This window comes from Pomacea canaliculata, linkage group LG1 (assembly GCF_003073045.1).
Source record: "Pomacea canaliculata isolate SZHN2017 linkage group LG1, ASM307304v1, whole genome shotgun sequence".
NCBI classification, from domain to species: domain Eukaryota; kingdom Metazoa; phylum Mollusca; class Gastropoda; order Architaenioglossa; family Ampullariidae; genus Pomacea; species Pomacea canaliculata.
Window position 1 is genome coordinate 25,405,101 of NC_037590.1, and position 19,239 is coordinate 25,424,339.

Here is a 19,239-nt window from a genome sequence, read left to right on the forward strand (position 1 = left end):
TTGTTCTCAGACAAAACTGAACGACATGCTGGTGAAAATCGGGAAGTTAGACTATTCCATGGAGGACGTCATGTCTACACTAGAGCAGCTGCAGGCGGACATTAAAAGCCAAAGGAATAACAATGGAGATCCTAAATATTTGGAGACTATCCTCCGAAAATTACAGGTGAATATTCCCGTTCCTTGCTCAATAAGTTGCTTTTTCGTTTTCACCTACAGGTGTAGTTCCCACCTCGTACACCTGCACAGGTGTGTATCTATAAAAAGATTTTCCTTCCCGCACATGCAGTCACACAAGCGTATGAAGAAAGATGTGCCTCCCTATACGTATTCATCCTCATCCGTTCATTAAAGTAAATGAAATCGGTGTGGTATTACAGTTGATCTAAGTAAGAACTATGAATACCTGAAAGAAATCGAGGTGATGTTACAGCTGATGCAGTCGGACCTGCACAACCAGGAGAAGACGGTTCGGCGACTAACCAAGGCTGTGGACGACCTCGCTCACAAGACAGACATCGACGAATACCATCAACTATCAGAAAAACGACAGGTGATGGTCAGTATGCTGAGAACCACTAAGGCCCTGGCCAAGGATGCCGAGAACGAGGTGCAGGACAAGATGCGACAGGTACTACAGAGACTAGTGTATCTAGATAGTGTGTGTGACAGTACCACAGTTATACCGCATTTGTCACGCGGTTTGTCATTGTCTAGGTAAATGTTTTTGACACTAAGCTCGTCTTCCTACACCATGCAGAGGGACTGTTCTTTGTGCACAGATAAAGCGATTCCTTGGTGAAGTGGACAGAAACCTGCAAGCGATCAACGACTTTCGCCATGAACTTAAAAATAATCTCCCTTTTGGTGCGCTGCCTGAGACATGTGAACACCAGTACAACGCTTTCACAGTAAGACAACCTCTTTTCAGTCAGTAGACGACAGCAGCCCCTTTATCACCAAAAGACAGTTCTTTCATAAGTCAAACCAGCCCCTTTATTAGACCAAGACATTGATGACACCCTAATACGAAGCCTGAGCACAGCTGAGGTGTTCTTCAAGTCATGAGGTGTCGGGTATGCTGTACCCTTGTTTGTGGTGACAGGTGCGCTGCCAGGAGCTGGACGGGCGCGAGAGGAGTGTGCAGACTCAGGTAGCCACAGCCCAGCACATGACGGCCTCCGCGCGTCCCGAGGACGTGGCTCAGGTGACGGACAAGATCAAACGACTGCGGGACCGCTGGCAGGACACGCGCGAGCGCGCCATCAAGAGAAAGGTCAGTGTACGAGGACACGGCTTACTGCGCCACCTACTCTTCTGACACCATGCTAACCTGGCTGCTGCATTTTATAGATTAAAAAAACAAAACAAAAAAAAACAGAGGTACCGCCACAGGAACATAAGATACAACTAAAGGGCAGGGAAACTGAAAGACTGACGTAGGAAGCAACAAAGAAAATATACCTTTAACATTCGGGGATTTTGTACAGGTCAGGGTCCGTATGTTCTGTGTATTTTAGACAGTTTTACTGGTTATTCTGCAGATCAAGATGGAAGAAAACAAGAAGAATGTTCACGACTTCCACGACAGCCTCAAGGCCTTCACAGACTGGCTGAACACCACGGAGGTCTCAATGAGGGCGTTTGTTTACCCCAGCAAGCTGGTCGACCGCATCCTCAAGCAAATAGAAGAACATAATGTGAGTGCATAGAGTGGCTGGTACACTGTCTGGTGTGCTGGTCAGAACACACGATAACTAGTACACACAGCAGTTCCTGTGTAGTATGCTAATCAGAACATATAGTTGACATGCTACTATATAGTCATGCTATACATAGCATGCCATGCCAGGTAAAAAAAAAGCTCTGTATTACTTGTACGGGTTAGTTGTTCAAAGTACAGTACATGTTATAGGGCTGTGATCAGCTATCGGGTGCTGACATACCCACAAAAAACATTGTGTAGGGTGTAAACCACGTGTTTTATCGTAGTTGATGGTGGGCTCGCTTGAGTGCATCAGTCTTGACATGCCGAGCATTTCGTTGCCACAAATCTCATGTGTACATCAGCACTCGATCCCCATATTTCAACTGAGGGTTTAAAAGCTAATGGCATGTATGGCTGTGTTGGTGACTTTCGTGTAGAACCAGCGACTTGTCTGTTGGCAGGCTGTGCGGGCGGACCTGGCGGCGCAGTCGGAGCGCATGGCTATACTGGACAAGAGCGGCACGTTCCTGAAACACTTTGGCCGCAAGCAGGACACCATCTTCGTCAAGAACCTGCTGGTCGGCATCCGGCTGCGCTGGAAGAAAATTCTGCGCCGCACAGACGAGCGTGGGCGTCTGCTGCAGCAAGCCTTCAAGGAGGACAAGAGGGTAGGTCACGTGATAAAGACAAGAGACTAAGCTATGTGATGAAGACACTGACAGGCTAGCTTAGACGATAAAGAGATGAGAGGAGCTAGATGGAAGACAACGGTCAGACTTATAAAGAAGTTAAAAGTGTGAGCTGGCGACACAAAGCAAACAGTTTCTATGGGTAGCTTTCTTGCATGCAAGAAAAGAAACTACATCTGGTTGAAAAAAAAGATCTTAAGTGTTTTATCACCAGTGTTGATGGCCAAAGACGATCGAGGTGCAGAGGAAAAAAAATGATAGATTTGCAAAGAGGAGAACGACAGGTCGAGTGCACAAAAAGAAATGATGAGTTTCGCTCTCTCACTATTAGCGGCTTCCTGCTTTAATCATATGTAATAAAACATTTAATAATAATGATGGTGATAATGATGATCAAGCGGTGTAGTGCATTACACTCTTATGGTTAAACTGTCTGTACATATTTGTTCTTTGTGCTTTCAGTTCCAAGACGCCTGGCAGGACCTCTGCCGATGGCTGGACGATAGCACAGCGTCTTTGTCGAGCTTCTTATCGCCCAACAAACAGCCAAACCTCATGAAGACGGATCTGGAGGAGCTAAAGGTACGATGTGCCATGTGTCACACGATATGTCACACCACAAGGTTATACGGGTGTTTCTTTGCTACAGTACTGTTGTAAGACATTTTGTTTGGTGAAAACAGTAATATCTGAATATTTTGTAGGCCGCCTCTCTTCACACAGAAACTCACGCACGTGCATGTACCAGCCTGGATACACGTAAATGGGGGAAAGGGTAGAAGGACCTGTTGGACAATCAGCTAAAACTCTCTCCATCTATCCAACCAAAGTCTATTTTGTTTTCCACGGGGAAATTCGTGAGAAGAATTCTCTTGATTCGTGAACTGGTTGGTAGTTCAGAATAATACCTCCTAAGTGAAATCCAGAATCGATTCAGAGACACTTTCAACAATTTGTGAGATAATGGAGATTGGCACACATACCTGTGTGTGTCTGCATGGACACATCTGTATACATCTGTCAATTATTTCGCACGGCTACAACGACTGACGGATGTGTTTCCAGAAGTTCCAGACACAGCTGGCCACCCGGAACGCCACGTTTTTCGCCACCACTCGACTGGGGCGCAGCCTGAAGGACCGGTGCACCAAGACTGACCCCGAGCGGAAGTGCTGAGTGTCATGCTGGAGGAGCTCCGCACCAAGTGGAACGCCGTCCGCTCCGTCATCAGCAAAAGGTTAGGAGCACCTGGAGGTCACATGCACTAATGTATCACAGATACAAACACGCACTTTCAAACATGTCTCTAGCTCACACACATGGTACGAAATCCTCTCTCTCTCTCACACACACACACAGAACCAACATTCTCTCTCTCTCTACATCCGAGTATACGAAATTCTCTCTCTCTCACACACACAACAAACATTTCTCTCTCTCTCACACAAAAACACACACAGAGTACAAAATTCTCTCTCTCTCTCTAACAAAAACACACACACAGAACCACAATTTCTCTCTAGCCCCTGAGACTTTTTTAACAAATCCGAACGTCGGATCTTTCTCTCGTATACACACCATATTCTTATTTAGTGATTTTTGTGCTTTATTTTAATAAGAAATCTCAATCATCTCACAAAGAAGATTAAGAGCAATAACAACACAAGGAACAACAAATGAATGAAAAAGGAAAATTCCAGGTGGCATGCGTCTGTCGGATATGTGATTCGTATTCTCTCTCAAAAGTCAGAAGCACAGACACTGGACACACACTACAGAAAAAGAGTAAAATTGTCTCTCTATCTGATGTTTATGTAACACCATTTATATTGCACACACAGTCACAGAAATTTCTTTCTCATTTCGGATAACGAACAGCTTTCCTGAGACGATTGTTCGTTAAATATGTATTATGTTCTTATTGTATAAGCATTGTATATTACGTGTCATCTAGTCACTTATGTGACCCAACGTGTATTAATTCTGATGTAGTCATGCGACCTGAATGCTCAGCCATAAGTCTAATGTGTATGGGTTATGATGTGATCAGCGACATGTAGAAGCTATATATATATAGCTATATACATACACATCATATATGATGTGACCAACTGTTGGATTGAACCTGTGTGAATACATCAGCTGTTTTGCCTCAAGTGCACGGCTGGCTCAAGTGCATGTAGGCCTGTACCATATATCCAGCCTTGAGAAGAACATACACAGCTCCATTACAGTGAAATGATGTCTCACCAATAGCAAAAGAATAGGCTGAGGCAGCTGAACGAAAGGAAAGAGCGAGCAAACAATAGAACATAAAAATCTGTTAATATGTGTCTTGTATAGTTGGCTGTTGGTTCCTTTGTAGTTTTTCGCGGACAGCGCATTGATCTTGCATCCACAGGGGAAAGTGCACTTTACAAATTTTATTATAAATGCGAAAAGGAAATTGAGAAATGTTATATACAAATATGATAAACTGCTCATTATTGAGGCAGGAAATACTGTATACTTTCACTTTACTTGTCCAGCAGCTGCTCAAAACGCTGGACAACTTTTGCTTTTCCTTTTCTGCAGGACTAGGACAGGTAGGACAGGTAGGACAGGTAGGATAGGTAGGAACAACCGCCAGGTAGCTTTCACGCGGCATGTCTTGGTACATATAATAGGTGAAGTTGTACGGCATGCGACAAGCTGTTTGGTTTAGTGATGTAATACACCATATCACTTGGCTGGACTGTCAACTTCTCCTGTCATCAAACTAGTGGTCAACATGGCTTCCCATCAACACAAACACATGCACAGACCCAAGAGTGCGTGTCACACACGTAACACGCACGTTAGACCGGCGTGGCCATGTAACAAGTAATTGGAAACAGGGAAGAAAAACTCTTCTGACTCAGTGACAAACACACAGACTAACCACAATAAAAAAGTAAAGGCTAACGCGTCTGTATCTTATTTTGTGTAACAACTGCTGTTGTTCTGTATTCTGCTCTAATGACTGTTGTCGCTTTTTTTTTCTTTATAATAAAAAGTCCAAATATACAACTGCAACTACGCAAAGCAGCAAAGAAATTGTTTCATACAGTTGGAGATATACACACACCATTACTGCACTACTTGCCGATTCGTGATGTAATGATCAAGACATGCTTTGTGCCGCAGTGTAAGGTAAAGGTCGCACCCTAACCTTTCGGGGAGCCAGGTATGAGAGGCAGCAGAAGCCAGTAGTTTGTGAAGTGCCCAGCCCTACTCCTTAAACTTTTGGGTCGATGCTGCCAGAGTAACATCATCAGTGTGATATGAAGTTTATCGACATGCATGCCTTGCATCTGTCATCACACTGATCCCGTCGGTCAGAGACTGTTGTGTATGAAGTGAATGCGACAGACCGGCGCTTCCAGATAGTCAACGACTGCAGCTCCGTGACAGCTGTCTTCTCAAAACTGTATCACTGACATGTCCCAAATTGGCACACTATAGCAAATTGTTTATATTGAATGGAGATTATCCCCGATGTACCGCAAGGTACATTCTTTCACTGACAGAATAACTGTGACCTAGCGGAGACTAGTTACAGAATACAGACGATAGTTATATCCGTTAGGACAACCAAAGATGATCAGCACATGTCCATCCATTTTTGAAATGTTCACTTGGAGCGAAGAGGTGCATGAGACTGAATGTGCATGAACATGATCTACAATGTCCTTCCCCTTGTCGTACTCACCAACAAACATGGACCGCGGGACCGCTAGTGTAGATGGTGGATGGACTCTGTGTTACAGGTGTTACAGGTGTGAGTTGTTGCCCATTTGTAAAGGTATGCACCAAAACACAGATGTATTTTATGTCAGTCACCAGGGGAATAAACTGAAAATATTGAATATTATCATCCCTTATGAGTAAAGAAAGATATAGAGAGATAAAGACAGGCGAAAGCAATAAAAATACAGTTTTAAAATTCAGTTATCTTTATGTTTGTGTCATTTCCGTTGTTCACCTCTTTCTCTCTTATTTTTCTCTCTGTTTTACGGACAATACATTCAATTGTCGGTCCTAGCCCTGACTGCATGTTCAGTTCCAAACCGTTTCACTTCAGCTTTCTAAACGCCAACACCAAGTACTCGGCTGAGAAAGACGTTTCATTGCCTGATCTCCACCCTGCCGCGGGCCAGGGTAGCAATTACGGAAAACTGACCCCTGGTAAAAGTCAGCACCGCGTGTACTCCTACCTTTTTAAAACCATTGTAAAAAAACACCCACCAGGACTTCTCGTAGCACTGTGGAAGACAGCAGTTCCCCCAGTTATCGCTAGCTATTGTATCATATAGGAAATATAGGTAATAGGCAAATACATATACGTCGCCACCCTCGCCAACGCTCAACCTCTGTGTTGGGGTCGGAATGGGTGATTGTGGCGAGCTAACGAGATGGATTGTACTTGAAATTCGCGTGCACGGAAGACAGCAGTCCGGTCTATTGTAAAGACGCCATTGAAGCGCAGCGTGGCTCGGAGCTGTGATGGCGCACGACATGTCTATCGTCTCCGGTGACTGGAGTCGCTCGGGTGGTCGGGTGAGGAAGGCGAGGCGCTGTTTCCAAGCGAACTATCGCCGGCCGGGTGCTGCCTAGTGTCGCGCCGTCCGGTGGGAGTGCGTGCCGCATGACTGCCCCCCCCCCTGCCGGGCACACTGTCACCTCCCGCCTACGTCAGCATACCTGTGTGTACCTGGCGCCTCGTTTCAAGATGGAGTAGGCTAACTAGGCCGCGTGCACAGCGGTGACGGTTGACTCAGGGCTGGCTTGAACATGAACGACGACGACAGTGGCGGGGAGTATCCATTTAACTCTCGCTCGAGCCGACTCTCATCCAGCAACGTCAGCAGCAGCGGATCGTCAAGGTCAGTCAAGAAAGAAACTTTGTCGTCTGCTTTCGACATGGAGTCGCTGAAGTAAGCCAACATGGCGAGTTGTGGTCGCAGCCCAGTGTTAGGGCAGCGCTGTGTTGTCTGTCTCGAAAACAACAGTCAGTTTTAGCTCTCGGCAAGTAGTTTCTGGTAATCTCACGTGGTCTCCTGTGTTAGGTTGTTGTTATTGTTTGCTTCAAAGCAAGAGGTAACTCACGAGCCTCACAGATGCCCAGTGGCTTTTGGAGACACTTAAACTTCAGGTGTTACATGCCATGGGCTGAGTCAAATGTGAAGTGGGTCAGGGTATTGTGTATTTTATATATTGTCATATATTTTCACACACATCGTTCAGAAAAGCCAACCCTTTGTTGAGGAGAATGCTATATTTAGTTTAATCTTTGATGAGTTTTGTACATCGCTACCTGACGCGAGGAGGAAGGTTGCAATCTGTGGCCGTTCGTTGACTGATAAGTGAGGGAGTGTAGCGAAGATGCAGGTATGCAGAGGCTACCAAGGGTAGTTTATGCATGTAGGTTTTGTGGGACGAGCAAGGTTAACAGGCGCAGCACACTTAGAAAAACATGGACCGCACACTGAGACAGCCATGTGCTTGTTTACTAACGCGTCAAACACGAAGCAACCAAACAATATCTTTACACTAGAACAGTAGCCTGTCATTTGTACAGTGTGTAAAGTCTAGGGTTAGAAATAAAAATATAGCCCATGGTAGCAAGAACAATCTTATCGAGGGTCAGTACTCTTTCACTGTGCTGTGGGCAGCTTCAGTCATACCCTGTTATTACTCAGTGGTTTGTTCACTGGTGGAGCTGACTTGGTGGTGTGCAGTGCACCAGATAAAGACAAAACCTTGTTGCACCTTCTGTTGATATGACAGTATATGTGCTGCTGTAGAGCAGCCATGCATACAAGATATAAATTCACACATTTGTTTTCTAGAATTGTGTGTGTAGATTGTTTTTAACACAAAATATGAGATGAATGCTTCAAGCCCAAGGAGCATGAAAATGACTAAAGGTTTAATTCAGGTTGTCTTGTGCATTATTAAGCTTTTCATCATTGCCTTATCTAAAAGGAAAACTTTGAGCTGGCAAAGTTTCCTAACCCTAACATAGCAGTGTCCATAACATACGTCTGTCTCTCTTTCATTTAACACACACGCACATTCAGATAATGTATAAATGCATGCACAAAAGACAGTAAGAGATATGTAGTTCATGATTTGAAGTGTACAGTAATAGATGAGACCTAGATTCAGATGATGACAATACAGTCTTTTTCTCAGATGCTGACAAAGATTTAAACATTAAAGCAAAAGCGCACATAATGTCCAATATTTCTTGCAACTTGGGTTTGGTGATGTGAACTAGATGCAACACTGGCAAAAAATGTACAATACAAGCAGTCCTCGGGTTACGTCAGCCCCGAGTTATGATGTTTCGTGTTATGACACATCTCCCATTTACTGTATAAAGCCTTGTTTCAACTTAAATGCTTTTGCGTTGTAAACGTCGTATAACGCGAACTTTTATATGTGTTTTTTGATAATTACTGTGTTAGGATAGGATTTACGTACAGTATGTACGTATGTTCCGACTTACAGCGAAAATCGCTTTTCGACACAACATAGGAACGGAACAAAGTCATAAGTCGAGGACTGCCTGTATAAAGTAATAGTGACCTTATGTATGTAACAATTAAACTGCATATCATATAATATGTTTACACAATCTTATTATTTAATGCACAGCCAGAACAAGCTGGATGAGGCACTGCTGACATCAGGGAGAGTTTCAGATGCCCTACACTCACTTCTTGACTGGCTTCAGAAGGCAGAAGCCACCCTATCTGATGACCTGCCCGTGCTGGGTGATCTGGACACTGTGCACATGCTCATTGAGCAGCATAGAGTAAGTGTAATAGAGCAAGGAAGAGCATTATTGAGTAAGAAAGCTCATATATCAACATCCAGAGTTTCAGATACTTCAAGCTATTTTAACAGTCCCCCAGCATCGTTCCGAACAGGAACCTTTGCTTGTCTACTGTGCAGGAATGTGCACATACTTTTAATTCACTATAGTCTCAGACCTGAGCAGATTTACTCTCAGGAAACATGAATTTTTGGTATTATTTTCAAATAACTGTGGAAGGTAAAGGTATAGCTTTTATATTACTGTATAGATAAATCAGAATTAAAATTGTCTAAACTGAAATTTGCTTTAAGCTGTACTTTTGTCAGCTATATGACCACAAAGGAAAGTAATTTAATTAAAAAAGTAGGACACCACCCACAAACTTGCTGACAATCCAGTTGAGATATCAAAACAGATACAGAATAATCAGCAAGCACCTCTATGCTGTTGTCACAAAGTATCTCCAAATAACAGCATTCAAATAATTTTTACTCCTGAGACTTCTTCATTTGATAAAGGATTGCGCCCACCACTGAAGGGAGGTAAATAATTGCCATGTGTAACATTTTTTTATCTCACAAAGAGAAGTAACTAGACTGAAGTACATAGTTGGGTGAAAGGAGATAATTTGGACAGCATACAAAGGTGAAGCATGTTTCTACCAAGCAATGAGCTTTTGAATATTAAAGCTAGCTATTATTGCTAACAAACGTACATAAACAGCTACATTTGTCATCTGGAAAAAGGAAATAACCTAGTTTATACTTGACTGATGGCACACAAGCAGTAGACATAATGGGAAAAACAGGTAGAATCATGGCTGATTGTTCTCAAGTGTGGAAAACACAGGGCTGGTTACAGTATGAGCAAAGAGCTGAACGCTGCACTTGAACAAATCCTCTTTTTCTTTTGGTCAGTTACCATGCATCTTGACAAATCACCATCAAACAACATTTTTCCAATATCAAGAATATAAAAATTCCTAATTGTCTTATTACTGACTCATTGATGCTACTACATAACTGCTTGAGAGCAAAAGGTTTTTCCTTTATTATTTTACTATATTTATCTCTCAAATTAAATTAGGGCATATACATAACTCATGTACTTCATACCTTAGCAGAGGGGAGAATGGCGAGCTACTGTAAGTACGTGTTCACAGTGAGAACTTGAACTCGAACTGTTTTGTTTTATTTGGTCTACGGCCATTTCGAGGATTGGGGGGGGGAGGTGAGCAACAACAAGAGCTTTTACTCCTGAGAATCACTGTGACACTCCTCATTTCTGACACCATTTTCTGAAGAAAGTGACTAAGGCGGGAAGATTTTTCATTTGCGTGAAAATATCTCCCAAAACAACAATGAGAAAGATAACTGCCAAAACATTGTTTCTTAAGCAACATCTTCAGTTACTTTCCTTAGGCTACAAATAGAAATGGTATTAAAAAATATTGAAGATCTTGCAAAGTGTTCTCTGTACTTGGTGCATGTTTCCAGAAGTACAGTTGCGGAGCAACTCCCATGAATTAATGGCTTTGTTGATTCATATTAGGATTTTTTTTTAACTGTATACATATTTTCAGTTGTACAGATGATCAGTTAAACATGCTGTGAAAGGTGTCAGTATTTTCTAGAAGGATTGTAAGATTTTCAACCCAGTTAATAGGGGTGAGTGTTTTAATGTTCTAGAATCTTCAACAAGAGCTAGCAGCCAGAGAACCAACCATTACAACAATGAGAGCTCCAGGGAACCTGTCTCACACTCAGCATGAAGAGCTATCCAGACTTTGGGGAAATGTCAGTTATCTTTGTGAAGTGCGGGAGAACAAGTTGACGGACGCCCTGAAATTGGTATGCATAATTTTTATCTTGGTTTTCTCTTTTGTTTTGTTTTCACTAGATATTCATACAGTGAAGTGATTATCTAACACGCTAGTGTCTTTTGTAATTATGTGGAAAAATTATAAATATTTTCAGGCAGAAGAGTTCCAGGAAGTGGTTAGCATCATGAGGGAGTTCCTACCTGAAGCAGAGGCTCAGCTTAAGTTTCGGGCACTTCCTGATGATGAAGTGGCCATCCTTCAGATGATAGAAAAGCATGAGGTTAGTCAAGTTAGATCATTTTTGTGCAAGGTGAAACAAAAATGGGTTTAAATTTGTGAGTTTTTAAAAGATGTATGAGCATTGCTAGCTAGGAATAACAGGAATGGACCATATTCTCTTGTAACCAGGTAGGTGAGGTAAGTCAGTTTGTTAAAATATTAAATATTTCATTCTCGCATATTTCATATAAATTACTCAGCATATATGTACCTGGTACTATGCAATTGTCAACTGCTTACCTTATTGTTTTTTCCATAAAAGAACAGAGTGTCAACCACCTTTACATAGCAGAAAGGCTGGGAGACATATTGTCATGAAATTGTGTATTTATTTTTGCAGACATAAGAAAATTTTCAGACAACACAGATATTTCCAAAAATTAAAACTTAGTCCCAAATTTTCTAATCTATAATAGTTAGTTCACAGGGTAAAACTGCATTCATTTAAAGTTTGACTATTTCAAGTTTCCGTTTTGACTGAATTTACCAGAATAGGTGGCAGGATTGTGAGAAAGAACACAGAGCAAACTCCAAAACATAACCCTCTGAAACACTGAAAATCACTGAAACAGTTACAAATAATCATGGTAGCTGACACACAATCTGTATATGCACAAGCAGTATGGTCTATTAACTCATAAAACTGATTCTGACTATCGCTGCCTACAGAACACAAAAATCAATTGTTTGTAGCTGTATAGTTTCCCAAAACACTTGATTATGGTACATGTCCATGTTTTTATGTATTCTTGTGCATGTACCTGTGTGAGATAAAATCTTTTGGGCTTAATGGAACAGAAATTTGAGGAGGACCTCAAGAGCCACCAAGAACACGTAGACAAGATCAAGTCACTTGCAGAAGAGATATTAAGCAGCTGTCATCCAAATGCTGTTCGCTTTGTGAAGTACTACCTTACAATTACCCAGACACGCTGGGACCAGGTAAAGAATGATGAGAAACATTTTTTTATTCCATTTTTTAAAAATTCACATCATACAGAAATTGTTAATCATAACTGCACACGTCTTGTTTTGTTTACACTTCAGTTCACCCTACAATTAATAATATTTGTTGTCACCTTTATCAGATTCACCTGATGTCTTGTTATGCTGATCTTGTAGTTTTACAAAATGAGAATATTAAGTGTGCTGTGTTTATATGGTGCAGCTTTTGGAGAGAGCACAAGCTAAGGGAGAGAGGCTCCGAGAAGCACGTCAGCAACTGCAGGGTCTGGCTGAAAGCCTAGAAGATATGTTAGTCACATTGACAGAATATCAGGCCTTGCTAGCAACTAAAGAGAGTGACCCCATTCCACATGACTTAAATGTGGTAGATGCTCTGCTGAAAGAACACCAGGTGTGTGTTATCCTATTCAGATGGTGTTATCCTAGTCCCAACAGGCTTTGTGTTGGACATCATGAGAAAATTAAATAGTCTCTCTTCATTTTTGCATTATAGAATATTTTATGATAGGATATTCTAGTTACATCATCATCATTTTATTTTTACACAACCTGAATTTAAAATGAGGTCTGTTTTAGACAGCAGAACTTCATACACATTATCCCGTTAATCACTTGAACCCACCATTTGCTGTCTAACACAGGAGGTTTATGCAGAACTAATCAAACTGTCCGAGTCTGATGACTTTATGCGCATAATGTCCACAGAAGCCAAATCTTCCAACAGTCCTGCACAGAGGAATGGAAGGTAAATGTAGATTCTTTGCATCTGGACATTGTAGTTCACTAACCTTTAAGAATTTGTCAGTTTTTCTTCCTGAGGTGCTCCAGTGGCAAAATGGTTAGTACCTCTCACCAATACATGGAGGATTGGCTGGCCTGGGTTCAGATCTCATCTAGGGGATGCTGTTCTTTCTCTGCATGTGGCATCTGTATACAAGTCTGGCTGCTCTACCATGATGTAAACCTGGCTCAGCTTAAAACCAATTGTCCCCCTCTTCCCCAAAAATTTCTCCTAATTACTGAATTAACCACTAGATGGTCCATCTTTTATTGTGATGTCATGATCAGTCATATCTTGACTTTAAGGATTCTTTTTGCACCAGGAAAACGTTGCCTGATTATGTACAAACAATGTGTCGAGCTGCAGTAACATTTTTACTGATTTCATCGAGAAATATAAACCTGTGCTTTGTGCAATTCTGATTCACAAAATTGGCTAAGTTAGTGTAAATGTTTAGTAGTAGTATTATAAACAACACACGACAAAGTGATCCATGATATTTTATTAAGGGCTGACAAACTAGGGCACTGCTTTGTGTACAGCAATATGCGGCTCAATGACGCAGGACGTAACAATCCCCGATATGCCACCCTGCAGAGTAAATGGCGTACTGTGTCCAGGATGGCCATAGAGCGAAAGAAAAAGCTGCAAGATGCCTACGACATGTTACAAGAAGTGGGTAGCCAAGAAAATTTTCAATTTTTTTTTTTAAACTTAAATTATTATAAACCAATTCTCTTAGTTTGTGAAATGGTAAACAAAATTCATGGTTTAAGTTTAATATTTTATTTAGACAATTATAAGTTCTTAAAATTTCATTATTTACGTGAATTTTTTGTTAAAGTGTATGTGTGATTTTGTTGCAGTTGGAGAATTTTAAGAGCTTTGACTTTGAGTCTTGGAGATCACGATATCTCAAATGGATTCAAGCCAAAAAATTCCGCATCACAGATTTTTTCCGTAGGCAGGACAAGGACGGTGATGGTTTTCTTAACCAAGAAGAGTTTGTTGGTGGCATGCTGCAGTCTAGTAAGTTTTCAACTACTTTAACATGGATTTTTCAACTACTTTAACATTTAAAGTGGCAGTCAAATCAATAATAGGTCATTTGATAATGTCATTATAGCTTGTAATCAAATCATCCTAACAAATTTGAGCTCAAGTTTGGCCTGTTTAATATGGCCTTTTTTGTTGCCTTCTTACAACATTCACCCTGACATAAATCGTTTTTATCTTCAGAGATTTTAACTTTTTGTAGCCAATCGACATTTTAACATAAGCAGGGTTGAAGAAATAATCACAAGACTACAAAAGAGCCATTTTATTTACATGTACATTTCTAATTAATTTAGGATTTCCAACCACCAAGACAGAACTGAATGCAGTATTTGACATATTTGACAGAGAGAAGAGGGGTCTGATTGATTATAAAGACTTTGTAGATGCCTTGAAACCTGATAAGGTAAGAGTTAATATTATATAAAATTTTTTATTTGTCAAGTGCCTTGGGAAATGTGTTTTTTGGTATTCTACAGCAATCAGCAATTAAATTAGTCATGGCAAGCCAGCCGCCCCTGCAGACAAGGATTTGATGAATTGCACAAATACACCACAAATAAAAATGCAAATTTTTTTATAGTTACATGCTATTGATGTTTTTACTTTCTAATTTGTTGTTTCTTTTTCATACAAATGCAAACCATTTTATTTATAACAATTTGTGGGTTTTTCCCGAAATATGCTTTTGGTATCAGTGGATGAAAAAAGTCAGGGAAAAGTCAGTATTTTGTTTTTGTCATAGTAGTATGAAGCCTGTTAATAGCAACATCTGTATCATCCAGAAACATTTTCCACTCATATAAAGCAAAGTAGTCAGCATCTGTTGCCATTAGATAATGTTTAGCAGTAAACTTGCAGAATAAATGTTCTGCTTTGATTAATTTGTTTGAAGTACACACCAGTTGTGTTCATGTAATCTCTTTACGTTGAAGGCAGTCTGGCAGTGCCTCAGTAAAGTGCTTGTCACTGAGTGAGCTTGTGGTTTCAGCTTAGCAGTGGCTGACGCTTTCTTCAGTTGTAGCCCTGTCTGCAGGGTGGCTAGCTTGCCATGACTAATTTAATTGCTGATTGCTGTACTATTGTACAACACACTTCCCAAGGGTGTGCTTGTGCAGTTGCTGGGTGGTCCAGAGGCACAATGGTTAGCCCCTGTCGCCAGGGAGGATTGGTTGTCCTGGGTTCAGATCCAGTTTTGGGCACTCTGTTCTTTCTCTGCTTAGGGCATTGTTTGCAGGACTGGCTGCTGTGCCAGAATATAGCTGACTCATCGTGATATAGCCTCAGTTGCTTGCTAGGCGTGATATAGCCTTAGTTGTTTGCTTGGCATAAAACACTAATTCCACCTCCCTTCTAATTTCTACTATTGCTATTCCAAGTACACTTCACGATTAGACTTAAAATTGATGGTAGCTAGTTTCATTTGTTTTTGAAGCAATCAGAGTAAGTGATAAAAAAATGAGGTTTAGGTGATTTTTTAATTTAATGAGTATTGTTTTGGCTCATAGACACGCAGTTCCAGCAGAGCCTTATCTGATGACGAGGTTATTCATGATGCCATTGAGCTGGAGACGTCAAGCTGTGCCTGTCGCAACCAGTTTAGGGGAATTCGCATAGATGAAGGAAAATACAGGGTGAGTCCAAAGCAGCTTTTTAGCAGACAGAATTTGTTTCCTTCAGGACCTGCATTACCCGATCCTGTGAGTTATGTAGTTGTATGTATATTTGTGGGATAAACATTATGCATTTTGCTTGACAGCATAATGCAATCTGTCATTTTGAAGAAAAGGGTGCTACATTTTGGTGTTTTGTTTCTCCTTTTTTCACAGTTTGGAGAAAAGCAGAAAATTGTGCTGGTGCGGTTGCTGAATAAATCAGTCATGGTACGAGTTGGAGGAGGATGGATTCCTTTGGAAGAATTTGTACTGAACAATGATCCCTGCAAAGGTATAATCCAAATAGAGCAATAGCCCATGTAAAAAATAAAATAAAAGTAAAGGTATTCTTCTGACCTTTTCAGGTTGATTGGGTAGAGAGTTGTTAGAGACCTCACTGTTTTCAGGGCCATCTTTATGTAAGGGCAGTGCCTACCTCCTCTGTTCTGTGCAGCAGGAAGAGGTTGTGCTTAATATACTTATGATGGGACACACCTATGCCACACATTTTCAGATTTTACAATGTGACACCACCACTACCACCAGATCGTCCCTGGTGTCAAGGATACTTTACTGTTTTACACATTTCTATCCCCTGTTCTGGCATCTAAAGTGTCCACTGAAGCTCATGTTGACTGGAAGTTTTCTTTTTTAAAGGGGAGGGCTTTACCATGGGATTTAAGGTTTTGGTTTTATTCACAACCTCTGGTTTAATGGTAGCCTCATAGGCCCTGACTCTTTCTGTACACACTATTTACCCTTTTACATTGTCCTTTTTGCCTTTTAATATTTTATATTGTTAATATATCATATGGGAGTCTTGTTCTTGAATGTTTCAGTGAAATGTAACACTCTCTTTGTGATATAACTGATGTTCAAACAACAAACAATTTATACTTTAATGAAATATGACTTTGTCTCACCTTGATGCAGCCTATGTTATTTCTGGAACTAATTTCTGATTATATTTACCTCATACATTTCCTTAGCATAAATGTTCATGCTAACAACAGTTTTATGTGATTTTTATACTATGTTGATTTTGTTGTTGTTGTTCCACTGGTGGCAGTAGTTAATGTTTGTATAAAATTTGTCTGTTTAACCCCAAATTCTACGGGTACTTTTCTTTGTATATTATTCTCTACAAAGCCTTTAATTCATGCCATTTTAAGTCTGCTTAGCAGCCGTCAATAGGACACCATTGGTTCTCAGTCCTTAATTTTCAAATCATTCCCTTTCTCCTAATAACCATTTGGTGTACTTTTCTAAACCGTGTTTAAGCAGGATATTTTGTTTTTTTACAGTGCTTATGGTTATATTTTTTCTGGCTTTTAACTTTGAAATGCAAATGTCTGAGAGGAAATACTAACATTAACTTTTTGAAATAACTTCATCCTTTCCTGTGTGTAGCAGCTACATATGTTTTCTTAACTGATGTCATTGGTTATTACCGCCGCTTGCTTCATGCCACCGAAACCTTTAAAACTTTGTATTTTAATGCTTTCGTTGAATGTGACCTATTGGCTCTTTCCAGCTAAAGGAAGAACAAATTTTGATCTTCGAGAACAGCTTGCCCTTGATGACACTTCACAGACTTTCACCCCACGGAGAAGCAGCACTGGTCGTATTTCCCCCTTTCCCTCTTCCACAATGAAAAGGCGGCAAAATGATACAGGCTATGCCTCCTCCAACTCTTCAGGTACCAGCCTAGTATTCACAGAGGGACACAAATCACCCACCTATATGACAAGTCTTCCTCCCACTGACCATCATGATCACACAAGCATGAAGCACAAAATGATTTTGTGAGGCCCATCTGATCTGTGGGCTACTTTAACTATCATTATGATGACTAAGAAGAAGCTGCTTTAAAAGTAGTCAAAAAATGTCCAGCAAGTTGGCTCACCAGGCACTTACATAAAAGTTGAAAAAAGACCAGGATGTTGCTGGTGTATATGTTTTCATGTTTAAGTTTTATGTACTTATTGCTTGTATACTATCTTTAAATATTCTTTTGAAAGCACTTTAACTAATTCTAACCCAAATATTTATCTGGAGAAAGGAAACTGACCTCGACCAATGTCTCTTCCCTGTATTCAACTCACAAAGATGTGTGCTTTCGAACTTCTTTTACTAAGACTTATCACAATTAACATGAGTAAACAGAGCTAACCAGCCTAACCTAAGCTTAAAGTTTAACCCAGGGTCAAATTGAAAGTGTACAACTAATAACTAAAGGATATGGCAGCTGTGCAGTCGCCCTCAAATCCACTTCTTTGTAGGAAATTCCAACTTTAATGTGCCATAAGTTACCTGTCTAAGCTTAGCAGATGTTTCTCTTCTGTATTATCAGCTATCTGTTCATCTGTGAATTTGATCAAGAGTCAATGAAACAGATAGCAATACTTGCCCTGTTTTACTTTGGCTGTGCCAGATCCTGATAATCATAAAAATTATTTGTTGATAGGTCATCGAGAGTTATCAAATTTTATATGAATTTGCCTTGTATATACCTATTTTAACTGGTATGTTAGAATTATAATAGGATTAGGATATGCACGCAGATCATGCCTTTGCCTTTTGAAGCGTGCTAGAGAAACATGAAGACTGTCCAGTGTGTCAGGTAATTGCTTCACTCCAGGTACCAAAGTCATCATGAGAACAGTGAAGTTGGTGGAGTTATACAGTGTCCTTGTTTCTATTGGTATTTTGTTTGCATTTTTGTTTTGAAATTTTCTGTTAAAGTTTATTTGTTTTGTACTGTTCTTTTTCAGTTGGAAGTGGGGATACAACATTACGAAGAAGTCGAGTTACATCTTCTATGGTTAATCTTTCCAGTAATTCTCCAAGTCTTCAGAGAAACCCAGACTATGGTATGTTTTCCAAATTAAAATTACTACACATTGTTTGCTTTCATTAGGCTATTCATGCATTTGATGATTTTTGAGCTCCAGCTACTGGAAAAAACCCACAGTAACAAGGTCAGTGGTATAGCCTATGCACAAAACTATTGTACAATTGACAAGCCTGATTTCAAAGGCACTTTTGATACAGCAACCAGTTCTGTCTTGTTGTATGATCATCATTAATGTCTAAACTCAATCCTGATGTTGAAATGCCAAATTCAAAAGGGTGTGTTTCCTCAATAGAGATGTTGATAGGTCTGCTACATTCTCTGTAGAGCACATATCTTGAAATCTCTTTGTTGTATGACATCGTGATTAAGTTAATTTGCACACTTTGGCAGCTTCATTATGTGAAGAGTCACAGAGAAATGTAGTTTAAAAGTACAGTATAAATCTGGGAGTTCTACCGAGACAGTGTGTGTGCATGCAAGTTTGTGTGTGTGTGTTCGCCAGTAAGGAAAGAGCAGGGCAAGCAAAACGAGAGAGATTGGAAGGAGGAAGAAAATAAGACCGAAAAGTTAGCAAGCTGAAAA

General features: G+C 40.5%; 1 protein-coding gene across 1 annotated transcript in view; it reads left to right on the forward strand.

Annotated features, from left to right (window-relative positions):
• Positions 1-19,239, forward strand: part of LOC112560769 (microtubule-actin cross-linking factor 1, isoforms 1/2/3/5-like) — a 48,403-nt gene that overhangs the window by 21,285 nt on the left and 7,879 nt on the right. The window contains 22 exon segments of the mRNA XM_025232830.1: positions 11-166; positions 434-631; positions 783-911; positions 1,106-1,276; positions 1,545-1,700; positions 2,170-2,376; positions 2,860-2,979; positions 3,463-3,562; positions 3,565-3,634; positions 9,079-9,238; positions 10,930-11,091; positions 11,218-11,343; positions 12,141-12,284; positions 12,511-12,699; positions 12,950-13,053; positions 13,632-13,764; positions 13,956-14,118; positions 14,442-14,551; positions 15,654-15,779; positions 15,975-16,092; positions 17,335-17,499; positions 18,575-18,673. Coding sequence (XP_025088615.1) covers positions 11-166; positions 434-631; positions 783-911; positions 1,106-1,276; positions 1,545-1,700; positions 2,170-2,376; positions 2,860-2,979; positions 3,463-3,562; positions 3,565-3,634; positions 9,079-9,238; positions 10,930-11,091; positions 11,218-11,343; positions 12,141-12,284; positions 12,511-12,699; positions 12,950-13,053; positions 13,632-13,764; positions 13,956-14,118; positions 14,442-14,551; positions 15,654-15,779; positions 15,975-16,092; positions 17,335-17,499; positions 18,575-18,673 — 3,106 coding nt within the window.